We start from the raw sequence: 20,719 nt of genomic DNA on the forward strand, positions 1-20,719 counted from the left end.
GAACCGCTGACCTTCTGATCGGCAAGTCTTAGGCTCTGTGGTTTAACCCACAGCGCCACCCGTGTCCCCTGTTATGAGCATAAATGGCCCCAAACCCAACCCTTTCAGACATATGTCCTACAAGAAACCTGCCAAATAACGAAATGGTTATGAGAAGCAACTCCAGAACTAGCCCTAGTAAACATCTGCCAAGACAACAATGCACACTCACCTTACAAAGAACTCATAAGCCACCTACTCTCAGCAGCGAGGAGCGTCATAACTAAACACCGGAGGGAACTGACACTGCTACCAAACTGTATGGGAAATGGCCCTACTAGAAAAGTTAAGCAACAAATTGAAACTAGCACAGGGACAGACAAAAGAAGATGCTGTAACACTGGTATGGCTCCCCTTTATTACATATACAGCCCAACAAAACAACTACATAAACCCTGCAATAGCATACCAATTGATGTGGCTAACTTGACCCAACCACCTTCCACCCACTCTCCAGTGAGCACTCTTGAGAGTCCCATGGACTGCAAGAAGATCAAACCTATCCATTCTTAAGGAAATCAGCCCTGAGTGCTCACTGGAAGGACAGATCGTGAAGCTGAGACTCCAATACTTTGGCCACCTCATGAGAAGAGAAGACTCCCTGGAGAAGACCCTGGTGTTGGGAAAGATGGAGGGCACAAGGAGAAGGGGACGACAGAGTACGAGATGGTTGGACCGTGTTCTCGAAGCTACCAGCATGAGTTTGACCAAACTGCGGGAGGCAGTGGAAGACAGGAGTGCCTGGTGTGCTCTGGTCCATGGGGTCATGAAGAGTCGGACACAACTAAACAACAACAGCTCAGTTTAAGGCAAGTGAGTGAAAAGCATCAGGCATCATTGTCCAAGGAAAACCATGCACACCCTTCAACTACCATAGCAATTAAAGCTATGCTTTTCAAAGAGCCTCGAGAACGCATGCTGGGCTTATCTTTGCACATGTCACTCAGCATCAAGGCAGCCTTGAGATCTACCAGACTTCGCAGAAACGTAAGACAGATTTCTTAATGGGACTGTCTGGTCTGGAGCCCTTTTGGGTTCTGCCTCCTTTGTTACAAACAGACCAGCGTGTACTTTTAGAAAACCCCTTTCAAGCGAAGGAGCGTCATTGGGTATTGCCCAATGCTGTTCAACTCTGGTGAATACTGAAAGGTAATTTCTCCCGCAGCAACAATTCTGGAAAAACAAAGCCCTGGCAGAAATAGGGCAAAAAGAGGCGTACCTCAGATTACCTCAGAATGCCCAACTGTCTGATTTAAAATATATTTATTTATATTTATAAAACACATGCCCTAAGTGCTCAAGTTGCTTCATTCAGCACTACCCAGAGGTCCTTGTGACAATCCAGTCAGCTTGAAATAAACAAGTATTATTTTATTTCCAAAATAAAACAAACAACAAAAATCAAAAAGTTACACTATATAAATACTAACAGAAGGTGATGATGCCTTTAACATATTTTTCCTCTGTAGATATCGAGGTATCCAATATGCACTGGCAACTTGGAGATTTTGTTCTATTTCTTTGTAATATTGCAATTTCTACTTAAGCTATTTCCCACAATCTGTGGAAAGCCTTTGATACGTGTCCCTGATTTGTATACGAGATAAAACCACACCACACTCCATGAAAATTAGTTATTTTAGTTTTGTCTTTAGCTAATCTACATGGGTAAGTCAATTTTTTTCTGCCATGGCTATTTGCAAGTAGTCTGTGGTATAAAGCTCTTGCAGTTTTCCAGTGTCTGCGAGCACAAATACTGTTAGTTCCTTAGATGTCGCTTTGATGAGGTTGACTGGTTTTATTATCCCACTAATGCATACGGAGAAGGAAGGTGAGAGCTCAGAGTTTACCTAGGGCTATCTAAAGCGTTAATGGCTAAACTGGGATTTGAATTAGTGACATCTGCCTCGTATCTCATGATCTTAACAGCACCGCTTCTGTAAGTGAAACACATTCCTGATTTCACAGGTTAAAAGCACAGGTTAAAAAACAGCATGAAAGAAAAAGCACGTGAGAGTGTGCCTGCCCATCTCAAGCTTATCATTTCATTCATCAGGAAATGACACAAACTGCTGTTGTAAACAAAAATTGCCCTTTTCCCTTATGGGGTATCCAAGAGCCCATATAGAGTCCTTACGTTAGGTTCCCTATTGGTAGGAGAAGATAACAGAGGCCAACCAGAGAATATTGAGAAGCAAAGCAGCTAGTAAGCTTGATCTTTATTTGAACTGTTGCAACAGGGTGCTCCCCTCACCTGCAGGAGAGGAAGCGTAACCCCGAAAAATGGAGTGCAAGGCCTTATAAAGACTTTTGAAATTGCCACCCTGTAGATCAAGACCACCCCCAGAAGCATCATACCTACATCACAGAAAAGGCGGTCTTAAAACAGAAATTTGAATGTTGTTTTTCTCCTGTCATTGTTTATCTCCTGTCTGGCAGGTTACTTGATTGGTAGCCTGGCCAGTCTTTTGTAATGATAAATACTTAGTTCCTGGGCCATATCACAGGCTCACACCCTAGTCATATCTTAAATGTGCCCTTAAGACAGGATTTGTGAGGAAAGAGACAATGGGGAGGTTTCCCACTTTGACCCAGGTCGGTCTTCCTGTGCTGATCTATGTACGTGCTTGGTTGGTATGCTTATGAACATTACCATATATCTAAGACCTCAAAATTCCTATCACACTGCCAAGATATTAAAGAAGAAAGATGGAAGGCGGAAGAAATCACCTGCGTTTGGGGTGACCCTGATACCTGTGACATTTCAAATTTTGATCCAGAATTTAGAGAACAAATCTTATAACAAAGTTAGATTGAAAGTTAAATAAAGGGATCTATTTTGATTTCCAATAAAGGTACAACAAATATTCACTGGTGATTGGGCTTAGAACTATACCAGCATCTTCCGACGCAAATGAGCTCCTCTTCATGTTCACATTAAAGGGGGGAATTCTGCATGCACCTGTGTCCTGGTCCCTTCTCACATCTGCTCCAGAGATAGGTTAGGGGGAACAGATTTAGGAGGCGCACAGTGGGAAAAGAGTGGGAGAACATTTCACTGCACAAGCAGAAATCCTCACAGTAACCGAACATTCACAAAGCGCTACATTAGATACAAACCATTATCATTTATTTTTAAAAGTCATTGTAAAACGTCTGCTGCACTATAAGCTGGTGGTTTCGTCATCTAAAGTGCCTTTAAGAAGTGTCTTATTTTTTGATCCCACTACACAGCTACTCTTGAAACCCCTTAACAAGTTGCAGAAGTCATATTGCCCTAGTTACCACTGTTGGGAAGTGCAAAACAGTTCCAGGTTCTCTGTCTGTGAAGCACTGAGCATATGATGGATGAGCATTCCCTCATCCATTTTAGCATTGGAATCATTATCTCATTTACTACTGGATGAAAATGGGCGAAATTGACTCGCTCAAAGGGATTTAAACCCAGATCTCCTAAACCAGGCATGTCCAAAGTCTGTTTCAGGGGCCTAATGCAGCCCACTGGTTGGCTTAATCCAGCCCCTGTGGCAGTTTCCAAGTTTATTTCCTGAGGTAAAATCCTAAAAAAACCTCAACAACTTGAATTGTAAAAAAAGTTCAACAACTTCAACCCTAAGAAAAAGGTCAACGACTTTGCCAGGCCCTTTGGTCGGCCCTCACAGCCCTTCACTTCATCAAATCTGGCCCTCTTTGAAAAAAGTTTGGACACCACTGTCCTAAACATACAGCAAGTAGACTACACAGATGTGTGTTTGCTTCAGAAGCAGGATAGAAGCATGTTGCACTCTGTATATTATAACAGCACCTTGAAAGCTGCAACCAGCGTATGTCCTCCTCCTCTCCATCTCTAAAGGGATGAATCAACGCTGGCTGCAAATCGTCCAGGTTGGAATGTGAAGACTGAAAGCTGAATTCCTTACTGACACAGGAAGATAAACAGACCAGAGCAGTCCCAAGAGGAGATGGTACCAGGCTCCAGAGATGAGCTCCTCCTTTAGCAAACAGAGAATGATAAGAACTGAAATATTCAGCAAAGGCTGAGGAATTTATTTTTTTTTGCACTCCATAAAAATAGCATGACATATTCAATCCAGACTGAATCAGATCCCTGCATACAACTGATTGTAAAGAAGGAAAATAAAATATACCTCAAAGAGAAATAACATGCTGTTTTCTTCTCTGCCGTACATTCTGACACCTAAAATCAAGGCGATTTCTACAGAGGACCAAAAGATCTGTTATGCTTTCATTAGTTTGGCTTTAACTCCATAGAATATAGTTCATGTAGCAGGAAATGCGAGATGAGCGCCGCAACCCCATATCCCCTTTGACTGGACTTAGCCGTCCAGGGGTCCTTTACCTTTCACCTAGCACCCTTGGCACTGAATTGGATCCAAATAACTATGAACAGAAGAAAGCACTAGAGCAAGAATCCATCTCAAAGTAGTTTTTTTTTTAAAAAAGAAGAAGGCAGAATAGAATAAGTACAGAAGAAGAGGCTTTCATGGAAGTCCCAGAACCATCACTAGGATACTATTGTTTTGCAAGAATGTATTTATTTTAAAATCTCTATTACACAGCTTAAAAAATTATGGTTTCGGTAGGTTCATTACTACACGCCAACAGTTTTGATATAAAATATGAAAATGACTAAACGTTAAAAACAAGCTGGAAGTTAAATTACTTCAGAAGATGACACAAAATTAAAACTGTAGTTTCCCTACAGCAAGGCACTAGTTGCAAAGCTTTACAAAATGCAAAAAGCACTGTACAAAAAGCAGTTACTAATGGCTTATGAAAATATGAGGAATTGCGAGAAAAACTGGGAGGACGTTGATAAAATCCTTTCCATGAGAAGAACTAGAACAACAACAAAATGTCCAGGTGCAACAACACCCTGAAAATAACATTAAATCTTTTGGTGGCACTTGTTTTCTTGACTTATTTAAGCAGTAAGGAAAAGTCATCGGAATTAATCAATTCAAATAAATGCTTTTCACAGTATGCCATGCTTGTGTGCGTCTGACAGTTCGTAGTCTTCGGGAGTGAACCCCAAGGAAAAATCCATACCTGATGCATTGTGGGACATCTTTAGGAAAAGAAAAGGCTAAGCGCACATCTGGAGACAGTTGAATGTCATCTTGTATGCCTCCTTCTGGCAACTCCTGCAGCCAAACTAGTGCCAAACATATCATTCTGGTTTCTTTTGGACCACATCAGCGAGGCCACTGGACCGAGTCTTGTTATCTGGGCAGCCCAGGTCCTCCATACACACTGCCCAGGCCTGCACCTCAGAGAGGTCACTTTGGTGCTGCCGATACAGCAAAAACAACGCAGAAGGCAGCGGTTACAAGTTACCGGTCTCTGCAGCCACAGCAGGCACTGTGATTCTCCAGAGGATTGACTCCTCCCCCAACGGAGCACTCCAATGTGTCTTGAGACGGACGGGCCATGCCTAAGGGGTTCAGGAGTGAGCGGAGGTGAGGAATAGGAGGCACAGAAGGAAGCTGGATTTGTCCTCTAAAGTATTTGCTGCATTGGAGCCTTAACTGGATTTCACAGGCTCCCCAGCGTCACACGCCAATAAAGATTACGGATAAGCCAAAACCATGTGCTCTACAGGGATCAGGCATAGAGAACTATTGGACTACAACTCCCATCATCCCGGTCCATGCTGGCTGGGGCTGATGCGGCTTGGATTGCAGTATCATCTGGAAGACTGCAGGCTCCACACCTCTGCCGCAGGTACTTGGTTGCAATACAGTAGACTCTAGGTTTGTTGTTGCACAGTAGGCTCCAAGTCAGGGATGGGGAGCGTGAGGGCCTCCCAATTATATGGACTACAAGTCCCATCGGCCCTGCCAGCACATCCAGTGGTCAGGAAAAATGGGGGTTGAACAGCATTCACAGGTTAGCCACCCCTGCGCCAAGTATTTACATCCAATGTAGATAAACCCTTGAGGTAAGCTTATGTTTCTTTTTCAAAAGGTTAGCCGTTTAAACTTCTCAGGTTCAAAACCAAGATGAATCTAGAGAAGGCACTCGCATTTTGGAGTTGTTGACTGGCTCCTTGCTTCTCCTCATTCCCACCCTCCAGTTAACTTGTGGAACAGGTCCTCGTCCAGCGTTTCGTTCTGGTCTTTGGAACGGGTGGACAGGAAGATGTAACCTCCAATGTATTCGTGGACCACCTTGCAGTCTGCGCTCAGGCAAGCGAAAGCAATAGACACGTTCTGGTCAAACTCAATTGCAACCTGAAGGGGAAATGCAAAGAGCTATATATAAAAAAAGGACAATTAAACCGCCAAGAATAGAGGGAGGAAGGAGATAGCCAGAGAGGAAGCCTGCAATATACTGCCCTCAACCCGGTCCTGGATAGTGTATTGATACATCACCCAGGCCTAGTTCCAGCACACTGGTTCCTGAAACATTAGAGCATCAGGAGAGCTTGTTTGGCTCAGACGAATGGTCCATTTAACCGTGCATTTTTTATCCAATGCCGCCACACAGCCTATAGGCAGGGCCCGAAGGCACAAAGGCCCAACCTTTCCCACCAGTCACTGGCATTAGGAGGCTAGACTGCCCCTGCACTTGGAGGTTCTGTTTAGCCGCAACTGCTAAAAGACTGCGATAGACTTTTTTCTCATGAATTTGCCTCGGTCCCATTGACAGCTTGTGTCTATCAATGCTTCTTGCAGCAGCAAATTCTGTCAAGTGAATTATGCATTCTGCGAAGTGTTTTTGCTTCTTTGCCCTGAAACTATGAACGTATTTCAGAGATTATCTTTTGTGACTCCCAGCTGAGTTGACGCCATGCTCTATCCCCTCGCATTCATCACATTTATGTCTCCCACACTCCCAGTTTTCCTTCAAATGACTGTTAAAGAAAGAAACTCCACAGCGATATTTTATATCATGGTGGAGATCATGAAGTCCCTAAATAAAAAACATAGTGAATAAAACAGCCCAATATGATGAAAAACCACCCAATATAATAAAGTATAATACTGTGAATGGGGATGTGATGCATAATAAGGTAAAGGTAAAGGGACCCAACCATTAGGTCCAGCCGTGACCGACTCTGGGGTTGCGCTGCTCATCTGGCTTTATTGGCCGAGGGAGCCGGCGTACAGCTTCCGGGTCATGTGGCCAGCATGACAAAGCCGCTTCTGGCAAATCAGAGCAGCGCACGGAAACGCCGTTTACCTTCCCGCTTGAGCGGTACCTATTTATCTACTTGCACTTTGACGTGCTTTCAAACTGCTAGGTTGGCAGGAGCAGGGACCGAGCAATGGGAGCTCACCCCGTCGCGGGGATTTGAACCGCTGACCTTCTGATCGGCAAGTCCTAGGCTCTGTGGTTTAACCCACAGCGCCACCCGCGTCCCTCCGTGATGCAGATTAGGAAACACATTAATGCAGAGACAGGGAACCTGCGGCCCTCCAGATGTTATTGGACTACAATACCCATCTGCCCCCGCTGACATGGCCAGCAATAAAGGATTATGGGAGTTGTAGTCCAATAGCCGCTGTAGGGCCACAGGGTCCTCCTCCTTGCTTGCATATAAGGGTTTCTATGTACAGCAGGTACATTGTTTTGCAATTTCAAATACATCACAAAAGGGCTGTTTGCCAGGTTTATTCGTGCAAAAGGTTAAATCGCAGTGCGAGAGGCAAGTTTGTTCCAGGAAACCTTTGTCTTTACCTGCCGTATCTCCCAGTTCACGTTCCACTGTTTCATATTTGAGAATCTCCATGTCGTAATTGGGTCCCCGGTGGCTGTGTCTATCCTTATCAGCCTGTTGTAAGAAATGCCCAAGAGGTCATCCTTCTTGCTTCCTTTAAATCTAAGGAGGGGGAAAACCCAGCCAATTAATTCGGCAAGTCTCTCAAAAAGCAGTTTGCAACAGAGGGGGAAAAAATCACAGTCCCTTTCGGAGGTTCTGTGAAGACTGTGTACAAGGATTTGCACTGGGAGAGAGGACCTATGTACGGTGGTATTATTATTATTATTATTATTATTATTATTATTATTATTATTATTATTATTATTAGTCTCCCCTCAAGCCTACAAGTCAGTAACTAATGTAAAGAGGGAGGAAATGAGAATATCAATGTTTATGATGGGATTGCACTTCCCTCTACTGGCCAAGCACAGAAATGCAGTGGTAAACTATGTTATGAAAATAGTTATCGCTAAGCATTAAACTTTCCGAAGGCTTTTCCAGGTGTTTTTGTTTTAAAATCTTATTGTGAATAAAAAATATTTTGGCCCAAACTCTGATTTAGTAGTAGCAGGGCAAAATGTAACGACCTTGTAATGACTGTAGCCTTTTTTGCAGGGGAGACAGCCTGTTGTGGTTGAAATCTGCACTTGTATTTGACAGTTAAACGTTAAAGCCGGAAAAGATGTGTACACAGGACCCAAGAGAGGGAGAACGCAGTATTTAAAGACCTGAAGCTCCCTCACACACCAGCAACAGTTTCCAAAAGGACATGGTGGTAAAGGAAGCAGATTTAGCTTCGTGGGTGTTTGTGGTTGAGTAATATCTGCTCATTATGGCACAGGCATTTTTTTCTGGTTAAGAGCACATGACAACAGAAAGAGAACTGGGCCTCTGGCCAGGTTACCTGATCTCATGCGCTCTGAATTTGAAAAATGTTGGTGCTGCTCTCTGCCCAAACAGGGCTCACCCTCAGTTACCTGCTAACTCGTTTTGGAACCATAGCTGTCAACTTACAGATTTGAAAATAAGGGACCAGCAGCCTCGAAAATAAGGGATCAGCAGCCAAAATAAGGGATTTTCAGAGCACAGGTAGGTTCAACTTCTGAGCCCCTCCGAGCCAAAGGCAGAAAGCCCAGCCAGCAGCCAAACAAAGCCTCAAGCGGTGGTTTCCACAGCATAGCAACCCGGCAAAGGAGAAGCAGCAAGGAAAACCACTATCACCTCTCCGCTGGGAAGCGCTGAGCAAAAGCGAGCCCCCAGGTAACGCGTCCAAGCACAAGGCATGCAAGCTCCACCCCCCAGCCGTTCTTAGACTCCTTATTGGGTGAGCAACGCAGCCAAGCAACACAGTTGGAGCCTCCCTCCTCCCTGGCCGGCAGGGAGGGAGGGAGGGAGAGGAGCTACTTCCTTTGAAACCCGGGAAATTTAAGGGACATCATCAATAAGGGACAGCAGTGGGACACAGCACTGGGATAAGGGACTTTCCCGCCAAATAAGGGATGGTTGACAGCTATGTTTGGAGCACTGGCCCAGGGACTGAACACCAGAATCTCTCAAAGGACCAGTTGATGGCATTTTACCATTACACTGTTGAGAGTGTATTAACTTATGGTCTGTCTGTGTGGTTTGGGAGCTGCACAGTCATGGAAAAAACCAATGCTGTCCAAGGTTGTAAAGACTGCAGGGAGAATAAGTGGGTGCACTCTTCCCACCTTGGATCAAATCTATGCTTCCAGGTGCCATAAGAAAGCTGCAAAGATAGCGCAGGATAGTGCGCACCCCGGAAATGATCTCTTTCAACTTCTGGAAGAAGGTACAGGGTTATAAAGACTAGGACTAGCCGCAGTTTCTATCCAAATGCGATTTTGGTTTTAAACGCAGTGTAAGGTAGTTTCTATGGGAGTGTATTATATTCAATTATGGGGTATCAAAGTTTTTAGGGGGCTAACCAGGCTGGGATAGCTGGGTTAGCAGGCTTGTTGGTTTTTGAATGTCTGATGTAAATTTTTTCAATTTCGTTGTTCTGTATGGGACAATGACAATAAAGATTATCGTATCATAATTCCAGACCCCCAGTCAGGAATTCTATGATGGGAGTCAGCTAAGGGACGCCGAGGATGGAGCGGGAGAAAATATGCGACAGCCAGGTCAGTGTGAAACAGCAACCTCTTAATTGCAAGTGGGAGACACCTAAATAAGTGGGAGAGCCAGTGTGGAGCAGTGGTTAAGAGCGGTATTCTCATAATCTGGTGGACCGGGTTTGCGTCTCCGCTCCTCCACATGCAGCTGCTGGGTGACCTTGGGCTAGTCACACTTCTTTGAAGTCTCTCAGCCTCACTCACCTCACAGAGTGTTTGTTGTGGGGGAGGAAGGGAAAGGAGAATGTTAGCCGCTTTGAGACTCCTTCGGGTAGTGATAAAGCAGGATATCAAATCCAAACCCTTCTTCTTCTTCTAAACAATTTCCCAGCGGCTCAGTTTTTTTACTTGCATAAATTCAACAGCTGCTTGGCTGCACCCCGTTCCAGGCTTTTTCTTCTTTCTCCTTCTTTCTGGCTGCCCCCTCCTCTCTCTCCTCCTCCTCCTCTGGCCTCCCCCTGCGACTTCACTCACTTGCCAACCAAGGGTAAAGGGACCCCTGACCATTAGGTCCAGTCATGACCGACTCTGGGGTTGCGGCGCTCATCTTGCTTTATTGGCCAAGGGAGCCGGCGTACAGTTACCGGGTTATGTGGCCAGCATGACTAAGCTGCTTCTGGCGAACCAGAGCAGCACACGGAAACGCCGTTTACCTTCTTGCTGGAGTGGTACCTATTTATCTCCTTGTACTTTGACATGCTTTTGAACTGCTAGGTTGGCAGGAGCAGGGACCGAGCAACAGGAGCTCACCCCGTTGCGGAGATTCGAACCGCCGACTTTCTGATCAGCAAGTCCTAGGCTCTGTGGTTTAACCCACAGTACCACCCGTGTCCCTGTGCCAGCCAAGGGCCGGGTGCAAAAAAGGAACATAACCCCCATGCAATGTAACTTAACTGTATTTTCTTTTCTTTAACATGGACTTGTCAGTCATTCCAGTGTTGGTCAGAACCCTGCAAGATGAGCACCAGTTTACCGACGCCTGATCAACTAAATGCTAAATGCTGCCTGCGGTTTTCCTCCCATCTATGTGCACAAAGGATTACCGGCTTCATTTAAAAATACAAAAGTGTAAAGTTCACATCTTCTCCACAACCCTACAGCTGAGACCCAAAGGCATTCCAGTCAAGAGCTCTAGCAACGTGGGCCAACAACCCTAGAAAAACATATTCATTTATGTATGTAAACAGCAGGATAATATTAGGACTGCCCTCTTAATACTTCCCTTTGCAGTTGGGTCACGTGACGTCAGTGTCAGGAGTTCAGCCTACACTCGAGTAGGACCCTGGCAGAGACACATGCCCAACTGGCATGTTCCCTCCCTCCTGGTTGATCGTTTGGGAGCTTCATAAGCTTTCTTCAGCCCAAACATTACAGCAACCGATGCCAACCGACACCAGCACACTTAGGGATCCACAGAGTTTGCGCACCTCATGCGTGACAGACCTCAACAACTCAGCATTTTGGCTAATCTACTTTATTTACATATGAAGACACATGGAGCACTGCAACATGGCTCGCTCTCTCTCTAGCATCAGACAGCAAAGAGAAAATGTACAAAGGACAATAGTCCCACTTCACGGAACACAGTAACACAAACATCCTGTCTCTATCACTTCCCACTCCGTGGACTCAAAACATACACTGTCATGTGAAAGACAAATATCCCATGACTGCAATCATGGAGCCAGGAATTCTAACAGTCAGATGATTGTTAAAGTGGCCCACAGCTCATGACCTGGTTCACCCACACTGCTGTATTTTATCTAATTCCACCTGGGAGAAAAATCGATGCATCTTGAAGAACATCGTTGGATCACCAGAAATCATGTTGCCACTGTCACAGCTTCTGTTAAAAGTCACCTCTGCTTGATCAAATTGCCAACTCATTTGGCGCTGAGTCAAAACGAAGGAAGCAGAAGAGCTCAGAGAGCCACCTGCCATTAAATGGTCACATTGCACTTACCTCACAATGTAGTACGATAAGCCAAACTCAGGGAGCGACTGCCACGCCTGGACAAACCTCAGCTTGGCTTCCACCAGAGACATGTGGGCGATATTTTGGTGCGCCTCCAAAATGCGAGTAGCCAGCTGTGAAAACAAGGGGGGAATAGAGGTTTCGATTGACAGATGCCGGGGGTGAAAGAAGAACATTAGGAAAATGGTTGTGCATGTGGTCAGAGAGCAGCCATCCTTGCTACTCCCTTAAGGAAGGAAGGCAAAGGGGTGCAAACTGGGGACAGCTCATTCATTTCAGGGGGACCTTCTTACTTGGTTCCTGATCCCCAGAAATGTTGCACACATGGGCAGAGCTGATATGCCTAATCACATGGGCAAGAGGCCTTAAACGGCTACAGGCGGCTTTGATTTCCTGTAGCTTTTGTTTTCTTTATCACCCAGGGTGTGGGTGGGGAACTTAAGCTATGAATGGTATTTGATGCCCAAGAGGAGGACTTGTTGACTGTGGTTTACTACAGGGCTGCCTGGTGCAATACATAATAAGGCAATCTTAATGGAATCCAATGCTGGAGGAGACCCTTGAGAGTCCCATGGACTGCAAGAAGATCAAACCTCTCCATTCTGAAGGAAATCAGCCCTGAGTGCTCACTGGAAGGACAGATGGTGAAGCTGAGGCTCCAATACTTTGGCCACCTCATGAGAAGAGAAGACTCCCTGGAAAAGACCCTGATGTTGGGAAAGACTGAGGGCACAAGGAGAAGTGGACGACAGAGGACGAGACGGTTGGATAGTGTTCTCGAAGCTACCAGCATGAGTTTGACCAAACTGCGGGAGAAAGTGGAAGACAGGAGTGCCTGGCATGCTCTGGTCCATGGGGTCACGAAGAGTCGGACACGACTAAACGACTAAACAACAACAAATGGAATCCAAAGGTGAGGGAACTGACCAGCTAGGGTTGTTAGAAGCAAAACCTTAACACACAATGCTGGGAATGTAAGAAAGTAAAAAACTTCTAGGAAATGATATATAATAAGATGAAAAAGATGTTGAAATATACATTTCTAAAAAAACCTAGAAGCATTTTTACTTATAAGTGAGGATATTAATAGACAGGATGTTAAATTGTTCTTATATGCAACAACAGCGACAAGAATATTGTTGGCCCAGAAATGGAAGCAAGAAGAAATACTGACAAAAGAAGAATGGCAAACAAAATTAATGGACTACGCAGAACTGGATAAAATGACAGGAAGGATTCGAAACCTGCGGGACCAGAGATTTACAGAAAATTGGTAGAAATATACAAACTATTTGAAGAGCAACTGTAATCAACAAATTACAAGATGTTTTACAAGGAGAAATATATGAAATATTGCAAAGAAGAGGAAGAAGAGAGACATTAGTTATGAGATTTAAATGTAATAGTGAAAGTAAGAAATGTATATTAAGTGAAAAGATTGGAAAAATTTTCAGATGTGATTGATGGAGGTAAAAAACATTTGTATAAGATATAAAAGTATGTTTAATAATTGTTGAAAATGATATGTTAAAAAACTAATAAAAATATTTTTTTTAAAAAAGAAACTTTAACACACAATGCAACAAGGAACCGAGCACATTTTTAAAAGCAATAGAGAGAAGTCAGGTTGGGGTTGGGCAGTTTTGAACTGACCCTGGCAATCTGCATTTTAATCTTCCTCTATTAGGAACAACGCAGCAATTAAGGATTGTTTCTCAAGAGTCCTTAATGCTTCAAGGATCTTTCTGTCCGTAATATTTCTTGAGGCCAGTTAAGTACACAGGATTTGGGTAGCTGAGGCTGCCTTGTGCTGGATCAGGGCACAGGGAATAGAACCTGAGGCCTCACAGAAATGCTTGCAATTTTGCCCAGCCCTGCTCTACTCTCTTATACCCATTCTGCAGAAGGAAAACTGATTTATACAGGGTCAATACAATGAGGACATGAGAAACTCACACCTCCCAAATTCAAGTTCAATACTCTGTATCTGTTGTATAAAGCTGGCTCTTAGGTTATTACGTGCAGATATGATCGTTTAGCAGGGTGACCAACCTTTTTTATTTTTAAATATGATTTTTATTAAATTTTCTGTTTTACAATTTCAGATAAACCTTTTACATACTTAAGATATCAATGACTTCCCTTCTTTTTCCATGGTTCATTTTACATATCTTATATCCCTGCATATTTTACATAAACTATACCAATCGGTTTTCCATTACTACATCCATCAAAATTTATTTACGCTGTTGAATTTATCTTAAGGCTGCCAGAGTTTTCAGATGAACACAATTATTTTCCATATATTCAATAAACGTTTCCCAATCTTCTTTAAACGTATGTTATTCTTGTTCCCTTATTCTATATGTTAAGTCTGCAAGCTGTGCATATTCTGTCAGCCTAAGCTGTCAATCTTTTTCCATTTTCCATTTTTGGGCTAACCAAACATGGGCCGCAGTTGTCGCATACATAAATAACCTTTTCTGACACCTGGGGAACTTCAGTCTGAATTCAGACTCTGGTTTTTGGGGGAAGGTATTTTTAAACATTGTGACCAACCTTTTAAAGTTTGTGGGCACGTTTGGATTTGGGAGTATGTGCCATGGACTCTGGATAAAGGTTAGATCCAGTACAATTAATCTGAGCCTGGAAAAGCATATAGAACTGAAAAGGGAAATGTAGGTCACAACATTATGATGGAAGATTGGGAAAAATTATGGAAAACTGATTAAAAATTTACAGATTGTTCCCTATTGAAGGAGAATTACATGAAGATGATGTATAGATGGTACACAACACCAGTGCAGTTAGGGAAAATGTACAAAACTAGTTCAAATATATGTTGGAAGTGTAAGGAAAAGGAAGGGACATTTTATCATATGTGGTGGGATTGTAATGTAATTTAAAAAATTTGGGGAATGATATACAATGAATTGAAGAAAATTTTCCATTTAACATTTGTTAAAAAACCCGAGGCATTTTTCTTGGGGATTGTAGGGAAAGACCTGCCCCCAAAGCTGAAAAATATCTTCATGTATGCGACAACGGCCGCGAGAGTTCTGGTAGCCCAAGGATGGAAGACTGAAGAAACCCCAACTAAAGAATCATGGCAAGAAAAATTGACGGACTATGCAGAACTGGCAAAACTGACATACAAGCTACGGGACAAGGGTAACTGTGACTTTAAAGATGAATGCGAACCCTTTACAAAGTATCTAAAGATGCAACAAAGTGAACTGGACTCCTTGGCAGGTTTTGAATAAACATTCACAAACTTTTTATTTATAATAATCAGCTAAATAGTTTGAGGATCTATACAACTTTGTAACATGCAGAAAACAGTGGTCTCAGAGAAACCAAAGACTGGAACTGAGGGAAGTCGGGGAGCGGGTGGTTTTTGTGGGGGGTGGGTGGGGGGAGGGAGGAAAAATGGAGGGGGGGAAACAAGGGTGATATGTTTTTGGATAATATGTCTTGTTTAAATTTTGAATAAAAAACTAAAAAAGAAAGAAAAATACTGTACATGCTTTTGGCTTTGTTAAGCAAGAATCATTTGAATCAGGCTTGAGTCAGCTTGACAAGGAAAATCTGCTCTAGATCCCGCTGTTATTTCCTTCTGCCAACCCCTCGCCCCACCCCCAGTTACCTGCTTCGACTTGTATTTCTTTGCATATCGTGGCGAGATAAAGCACTCTGGCTTCATATCCATGCTTTCCACGTCAGAAATGTCCTGGGGAGCAGCAGTTCGACTTTTCATCTTTAAGAAAGACAAGATATTGTGGACCTCTGGGTGGTAGGAGCTGTCGGCCATCGTTTTCCCTTTGGAAGCCAAAATGCAAGCGGCCATCCACCTGGCATACTGGTTTTCCTGCAAAAAACACAGTCAGCGACGTCCGTGAAGAATAAACTTCTGCAAAGAATCCTTGCACCGTCGTTTGCTTCCTTCTCCCCCACCCTGCAGTTGCTTGAACCAAGGGCCGGCAAAGTGGTACCCTCTCATGGTAAAGGATGCTGGAGGGCCCCATGTTAACCTCCCCCTTTTTGGTTAAGTTTAGACGCAGCCCCTAATCTGAAAGCGACAGGGTAGGGCCTAGACTTCACTTGCATGAGTTCTGGGTGGCTTTGCAAGGAGACTGGACTAATTCAAGGAGGATCAGTAAACAATGGCTACCAGTCATGATGGCGGCACTCAGGTTCGGAGGCTTTCTGTCTCCGAACAACAGCTGCTACCTTTGCCCCTTGTAATAATAATAATAATAATAATAATAATAATAATAATAATAATAATAATTTATTATTTATACCCCATGCATCTGGCTGAGTTTCCCCAGCCACTCTGGGCGGCTCCCAATCAAGTGTTAAAAACAATACAGCACTAAATATTAAAAACGTCCCTAAACAGGGCTGTCTTCAGATGTCTTTTAAAGATAGGATAACTGCTTATTTCCTTCCCATCAATGTAAACTTCCAAAAGATACTTGGCATCGCTGATGTAGCCATTGGCCTGATCCAGTAGGCTCTTATGAGGAATTACTGGTTACCTATCCAGCAATGCAACATATGGGGTTCAGAGTGGCGGTGGTGGTGACGTTAGGGCAAGAGGCTGGGTGCAGACCCTCCAGGTGTCCCTATTTTCCAAGGACGGTTCTGGATTTACAGGGGAGATTAAACCTGAGACTTCTTCCTTGCCGGGTGCTCTAGCTCCTTTGCTCCAGAGGGGCAAACCGAGTGCCTTGCTTTCAACTGTTGTGAAGCTCAAACAGTTGTCGTCTTCACTTAGGAGGCTCTTATAGGACAAAGGTTGAACAACTCTCCCAAGTCTGGAGAATACAGGGTATTTTGAACGGACAAGGTTGAGGATATTGCTGAGAGGTTTGTGAACTCTAGATCTTATCTGAAAGACAGATTTCGCCCAGACACTGTGCTAACTCCCTTGTTTACACTGGCCTCCCCATAAATCTCCCCACTCACAGGCTGGCCTGCATTGTAACGGAAATCCAAGGCTATAGGTGGGGAAAGGAGTTCGCCCAGGGGGGCAACAGCCTCCCAGCAACAGCAATAGCTTTTCCAGCAAGTTTTGCTTAACGGAGAAGTTTGACGTGAGGACAGGGCTGTGTATACCCTTCTGGGAAGCTATTGCTTGAGCTCTGCCTCCCCACCAGGTGAACCACTCCTGATATGTGGAAGCCAACTGCAGCCTGGTTCACTGTTGTCCCTGCTGTGTTGTTAACTTGTTCCCTGCACAAACCCCATTTCTGTGCATATGCCTCATGTTATGTACTGAAGTTCTCACCATGGGCCAGCAGGGGGATACTGTAGATAATAATAATAATAATAATAATAATAATAATAATAATAATTTATTATTTGTACCCCGCTCATCTGGCTGGGTTTCTCCAGCCACTCTGGGCGGTTTCCAACAAAGATGAAAAATACACTAGAATGTCACATATTAAAAACTTCCCTGAACAGGGCTGCCTTCAGATGTCTTCTGAATGTCAGGTAGTTGTTTATCGCTTTGACATCTGATGGGAGGGCGTTCCACAGGGCGGGCGCCACTACCGAGAAGGCCCTCTGCCTGGTTCCCTGTAACTTGGCCTCTCGCAGTGAGGGAACCGCCAGAAGGCCCTCGGAGCTGGACCTCAGTGTCCGGGCAGAACGATGGGGGAGGAGACGCTCCTTCAGATATACTGGACCGAGGCCATTTAGGGCTTTAAAGGTCAGCACCAACACTTTGAATTGTGCTCGGAAATGTACTGGGAGCCAATGTAGGTCTTTCAAGACCGGTATTATATGGTCTCGGCGGCCGCTCCCAGTCACCAGTCTAGCTGCCGCGTTCTGGATTAGTTGTAGTTTCCGGGTCACCTTCAAAGGTAGCCCCACGTAGAGTGCAGTTATGCGTAGAGATAGTTATGCAAATGAAGGATCGAAAGTGACGTTCAGCGATTGGATAGTTTTAGAAAGTTGTTACAGTAACTTTGTACTGGAGCTCTATATAAGCAGGCTGACTGAACCCTTCAGTTCAGTTCTGTTCTGGTCTCTGAATAAACAAGAGCTGTTTGAAGAATCGCTGTGTCGTCTGATATGTTCACCCACAACTTAGCACCTCACTTCACTGGCAATATTTAGGCCCTGCAGTTGTTCCCCGTGCTTTGCAATGCCAGCCTCTAAAGAGACTTCCTAAGCTTCCTAAGCTTCGCTGCAATGCATGCAATGGACCTTAAACCCTCCTATAGAATTTGGGTTAACCCTTTTTTGCTACTCACGTTATCACATCTCAGGTGCACTTCATTCATCCCGTCGGCTACAGGGATGAGTAACTTAATCCCGTATTTTCTGCCCGACACACTCACGTCCGGAACAATCTCACATCCTGATTGACAGAAGGCACGAAAAGTCAGAAGCAAAGTTATGCTTTGCCTACTTTTAAGGGTAAGCTACGGTAGGACAACTTGAAAGGAAACCGGAAGAGGATAAGAATAAAAAGGCATATTAAAAAAGAAGGTAACATGATTTCAAGTTGTGCAGGTGATTGAATATTATATTACTATGATGGCCTCCCTATGCCCATGCCATGACTACTACCAAACACCTGGTTTAGGAAATACTGAAATTACCGTATATTTTGCTCTATAAGACTCACTTTTTCCCTCCTAAAAAGTAAGGGGAAATGTGTATGCGTCTTATGGAGCAAATGCAGGCTGCGCAGCTATCCCAGAAGCCAGAACAGCAAGAGGGATTGCTGCTTTTCACTGCCCGGGGGCCGGATCTGGCCCAATCGCCTTCTATATCCGGCCCACAGACAGTCCGGGAATCAGCGTGTTTTTACATGAGTAGAATGTGTCCTTTTATTTTAAACGCATCTCTGAGTTTTTTGTGGGGCCTGCCTGTGTTTTTACATGAGTAGAATATGTGCTTTTATTTAAAATGCACCTCTGGGTTATTTGTGGGGCATAGGAAAATTTGTTCATTATTTTTTCAAAATATAATCTGGCCCCCCACAAGGTCTGAGGGACAGTGGACCGGCCCCCTGCTGAAAAAGTTTGCTGACCCCTGGCTAAAGTGGTACCTCAGTTTCAGGTTAAGAACGGACCTCCGGAACGAATTAAGTTCGTAACCAGAGGTACTACTGTACAGTATTAAATGTTCAAAACGGGACCCCATGGAGGGGATGGGGGAAGCCCTGAGATTTGGAAGAATCTCTTTATATGAATATACTTTTTGGTTCTTTGTTTATAACTTTGTATTTGAAAAACCAATAAAAATGATTTCAAAAAAAGAAGAAAGAAAGCAGATTACACGGTGCTTGCTTGGCAAGACCCTCAAGCCGACCCCCCATTAGAGTAAAGAAATTCACACAGACACGGATGTTTTGTTCAAGGTTTTTGGGCAAAAATTTGGCCACAACTTTATTGATTACAGGAATGAGAACAGTATTGGCTTAGGCATTGGCAAGACTGTATCTGACTCCTGCCCGCTTTGCAGGAAGTCTGTAAGAGTAAACCACCCAAAGGGAAATTGCTTCAGGGGAACCCGCCTGCATCTCCCCTGGTGTTCCCAGAGGCCTGGCTTGGCCCTAGCCCCTCAAGCGGACTTCGGACAGGATCCAGGCCCCGGATTCCTTTAACAGAATACCCTTGAAAACAGAGGGGCAGGCGATGACTGACCTCCCCTCCCCCATTCAACCATAAGCCAATGCCTAACTGCCAAACCTTACAAAGTTGTGACGATTGCTAAGAGGTAGGCAAAAACCAAGTAAGATAAAGGTAAAGGGACCCCTGACCATTAGGTCCAGTCGTGACCGACTCTGGGGTTGCGGCGCTCATCTCGCTTTATTGGCCGAGGGAGCCGGCGTACAGCCTCCGGGTCATGTGGCCAGCATGACTAAGCTGCTTCTGGCGAACCGGAGCAGCGTACGGAAACGCCGTTTACATTCCCGCCGGAGAGGTGCCTATTTATCTACTTGCACTTTGACATGCTTTTGAACTGCTAGGTTGGCAGGAGCAGTGACAGAGCAACGGGAACTCACCCCGCCACGGGGATTCGAACCACTGACCTTCTGATCGGCAAGCCCTAGCCTCTGTGGTTTAACCCACAGCGCCACCCGCGTCCCTTCAAACCAAGTGGCTCGTGCCAATATGCCAAATGGAAAAATTCCTACCTGATCCCCGACTCAAGACGGGCAACCAACCAAAGGCCAAAGCAAGGCCAAAGGACACTTAAATTAAAGGGAGGGAGGACGGGTGTTCGGCAGCATGAAGCAGGAGTCTGGCACATGTCGCGCTGCCGCTTTTATACTTTCCGCCACTATCACCCTTCAACATGATTGGGCAATAGCCCTGGGTGATCGTGGTGCCACCCCGGCGTAAGGGTGATAGCTCCACCCACGCCAGGGTGGGGGGAACCAGGTTGAGAGCCTGCCCGCAACCAGGACCATCTATTAAGATGATTCCATTTGTGCACATATGCACCAAAAGTGAAGAGCAAAGGGAAGCGCTGCATTGTGCTAGAAATTCCCCAGTTCCGCCCCCTGCCCAACTGCTCTGGCTGCTGTGCCACGCCCCCAAGTGGCCAGCCAATTGGCTGGAGGCTTGGGGGCGGGGTTTAGCCGTTCAAACGCAGCCCGGCAGCGTTTCTCAGCCATTGTGCTACTGCTTCTCGTCGGATCAAGACCTCCAGGAAGGACCTCCTTGTCTACGTGCAGGCTGAGCAAGCGCTGAGGATCTTTAGCAGCTAGTTTGCTTAGGCATTGGAATATGGTTGTGTGTTGGAGGGCAGGGTGTGGCCATCGCCTACCCCTCCATTTTATGGGTAAAGGAATCCAGCGGTCGTGGATCCTGT

General features: G+C 44.8%; 1 protein-coding gene across 2 annotated transcripts in view; it reads right to left on the bottom strand.

The window, feature by feature from the left end:
* Positions 1–6,048: 6,048 nt before the first annotated feature.
* Positions 6,049–20,719, bottom strand: part of FERMT1 (FERM domain containing kindlin 1) — a 37,987-nt gene continuing 23,316 nt past the window's right edge. For both annotated transcript variants that reach the window (XM_053380723.1, XM_053380722.1), the window contains 5 exons: positions 18,145–18,251; positions 15,525–15,746; positions 11,867–11,991; positions 7,744–7,885; positions 6,049–6,293 (listed from right to left, as the gene is read on the bottom strand). In XM_053380723.1, the coding sequence (XP_053236698.1) occupies positions 6,120–6,293; positions 7,744–7,885; positions 11,867–11,991; positions 15,525–15,746; positions 18,145–18,251 (770 nt within the window). In that variant the 3' untranslated portion in view covers positions 6,049–6,119. The remainder of the gene's footprint in view (positions 6,294–7,743; positions 7,886–11,866; positions 11,992–15,524; positions 15,747–18,144; positions 18,252–20,719) is intronic.

The sequence above is a fragment of the Podarcis raffonei genome, chromosome 3 (genome assembly GCF_027172205.1).
Source record: "Podarcis raffonei isolate rPodRaf1 chromosome 3, rPodRaf1.pri, whole genome shotgun sequence".
NCBI lineage: Eukaryota > Metazoa > Chordata > Lepidosauria > Squamata > Lacertidae > Podarcis > Podarcis raffonei.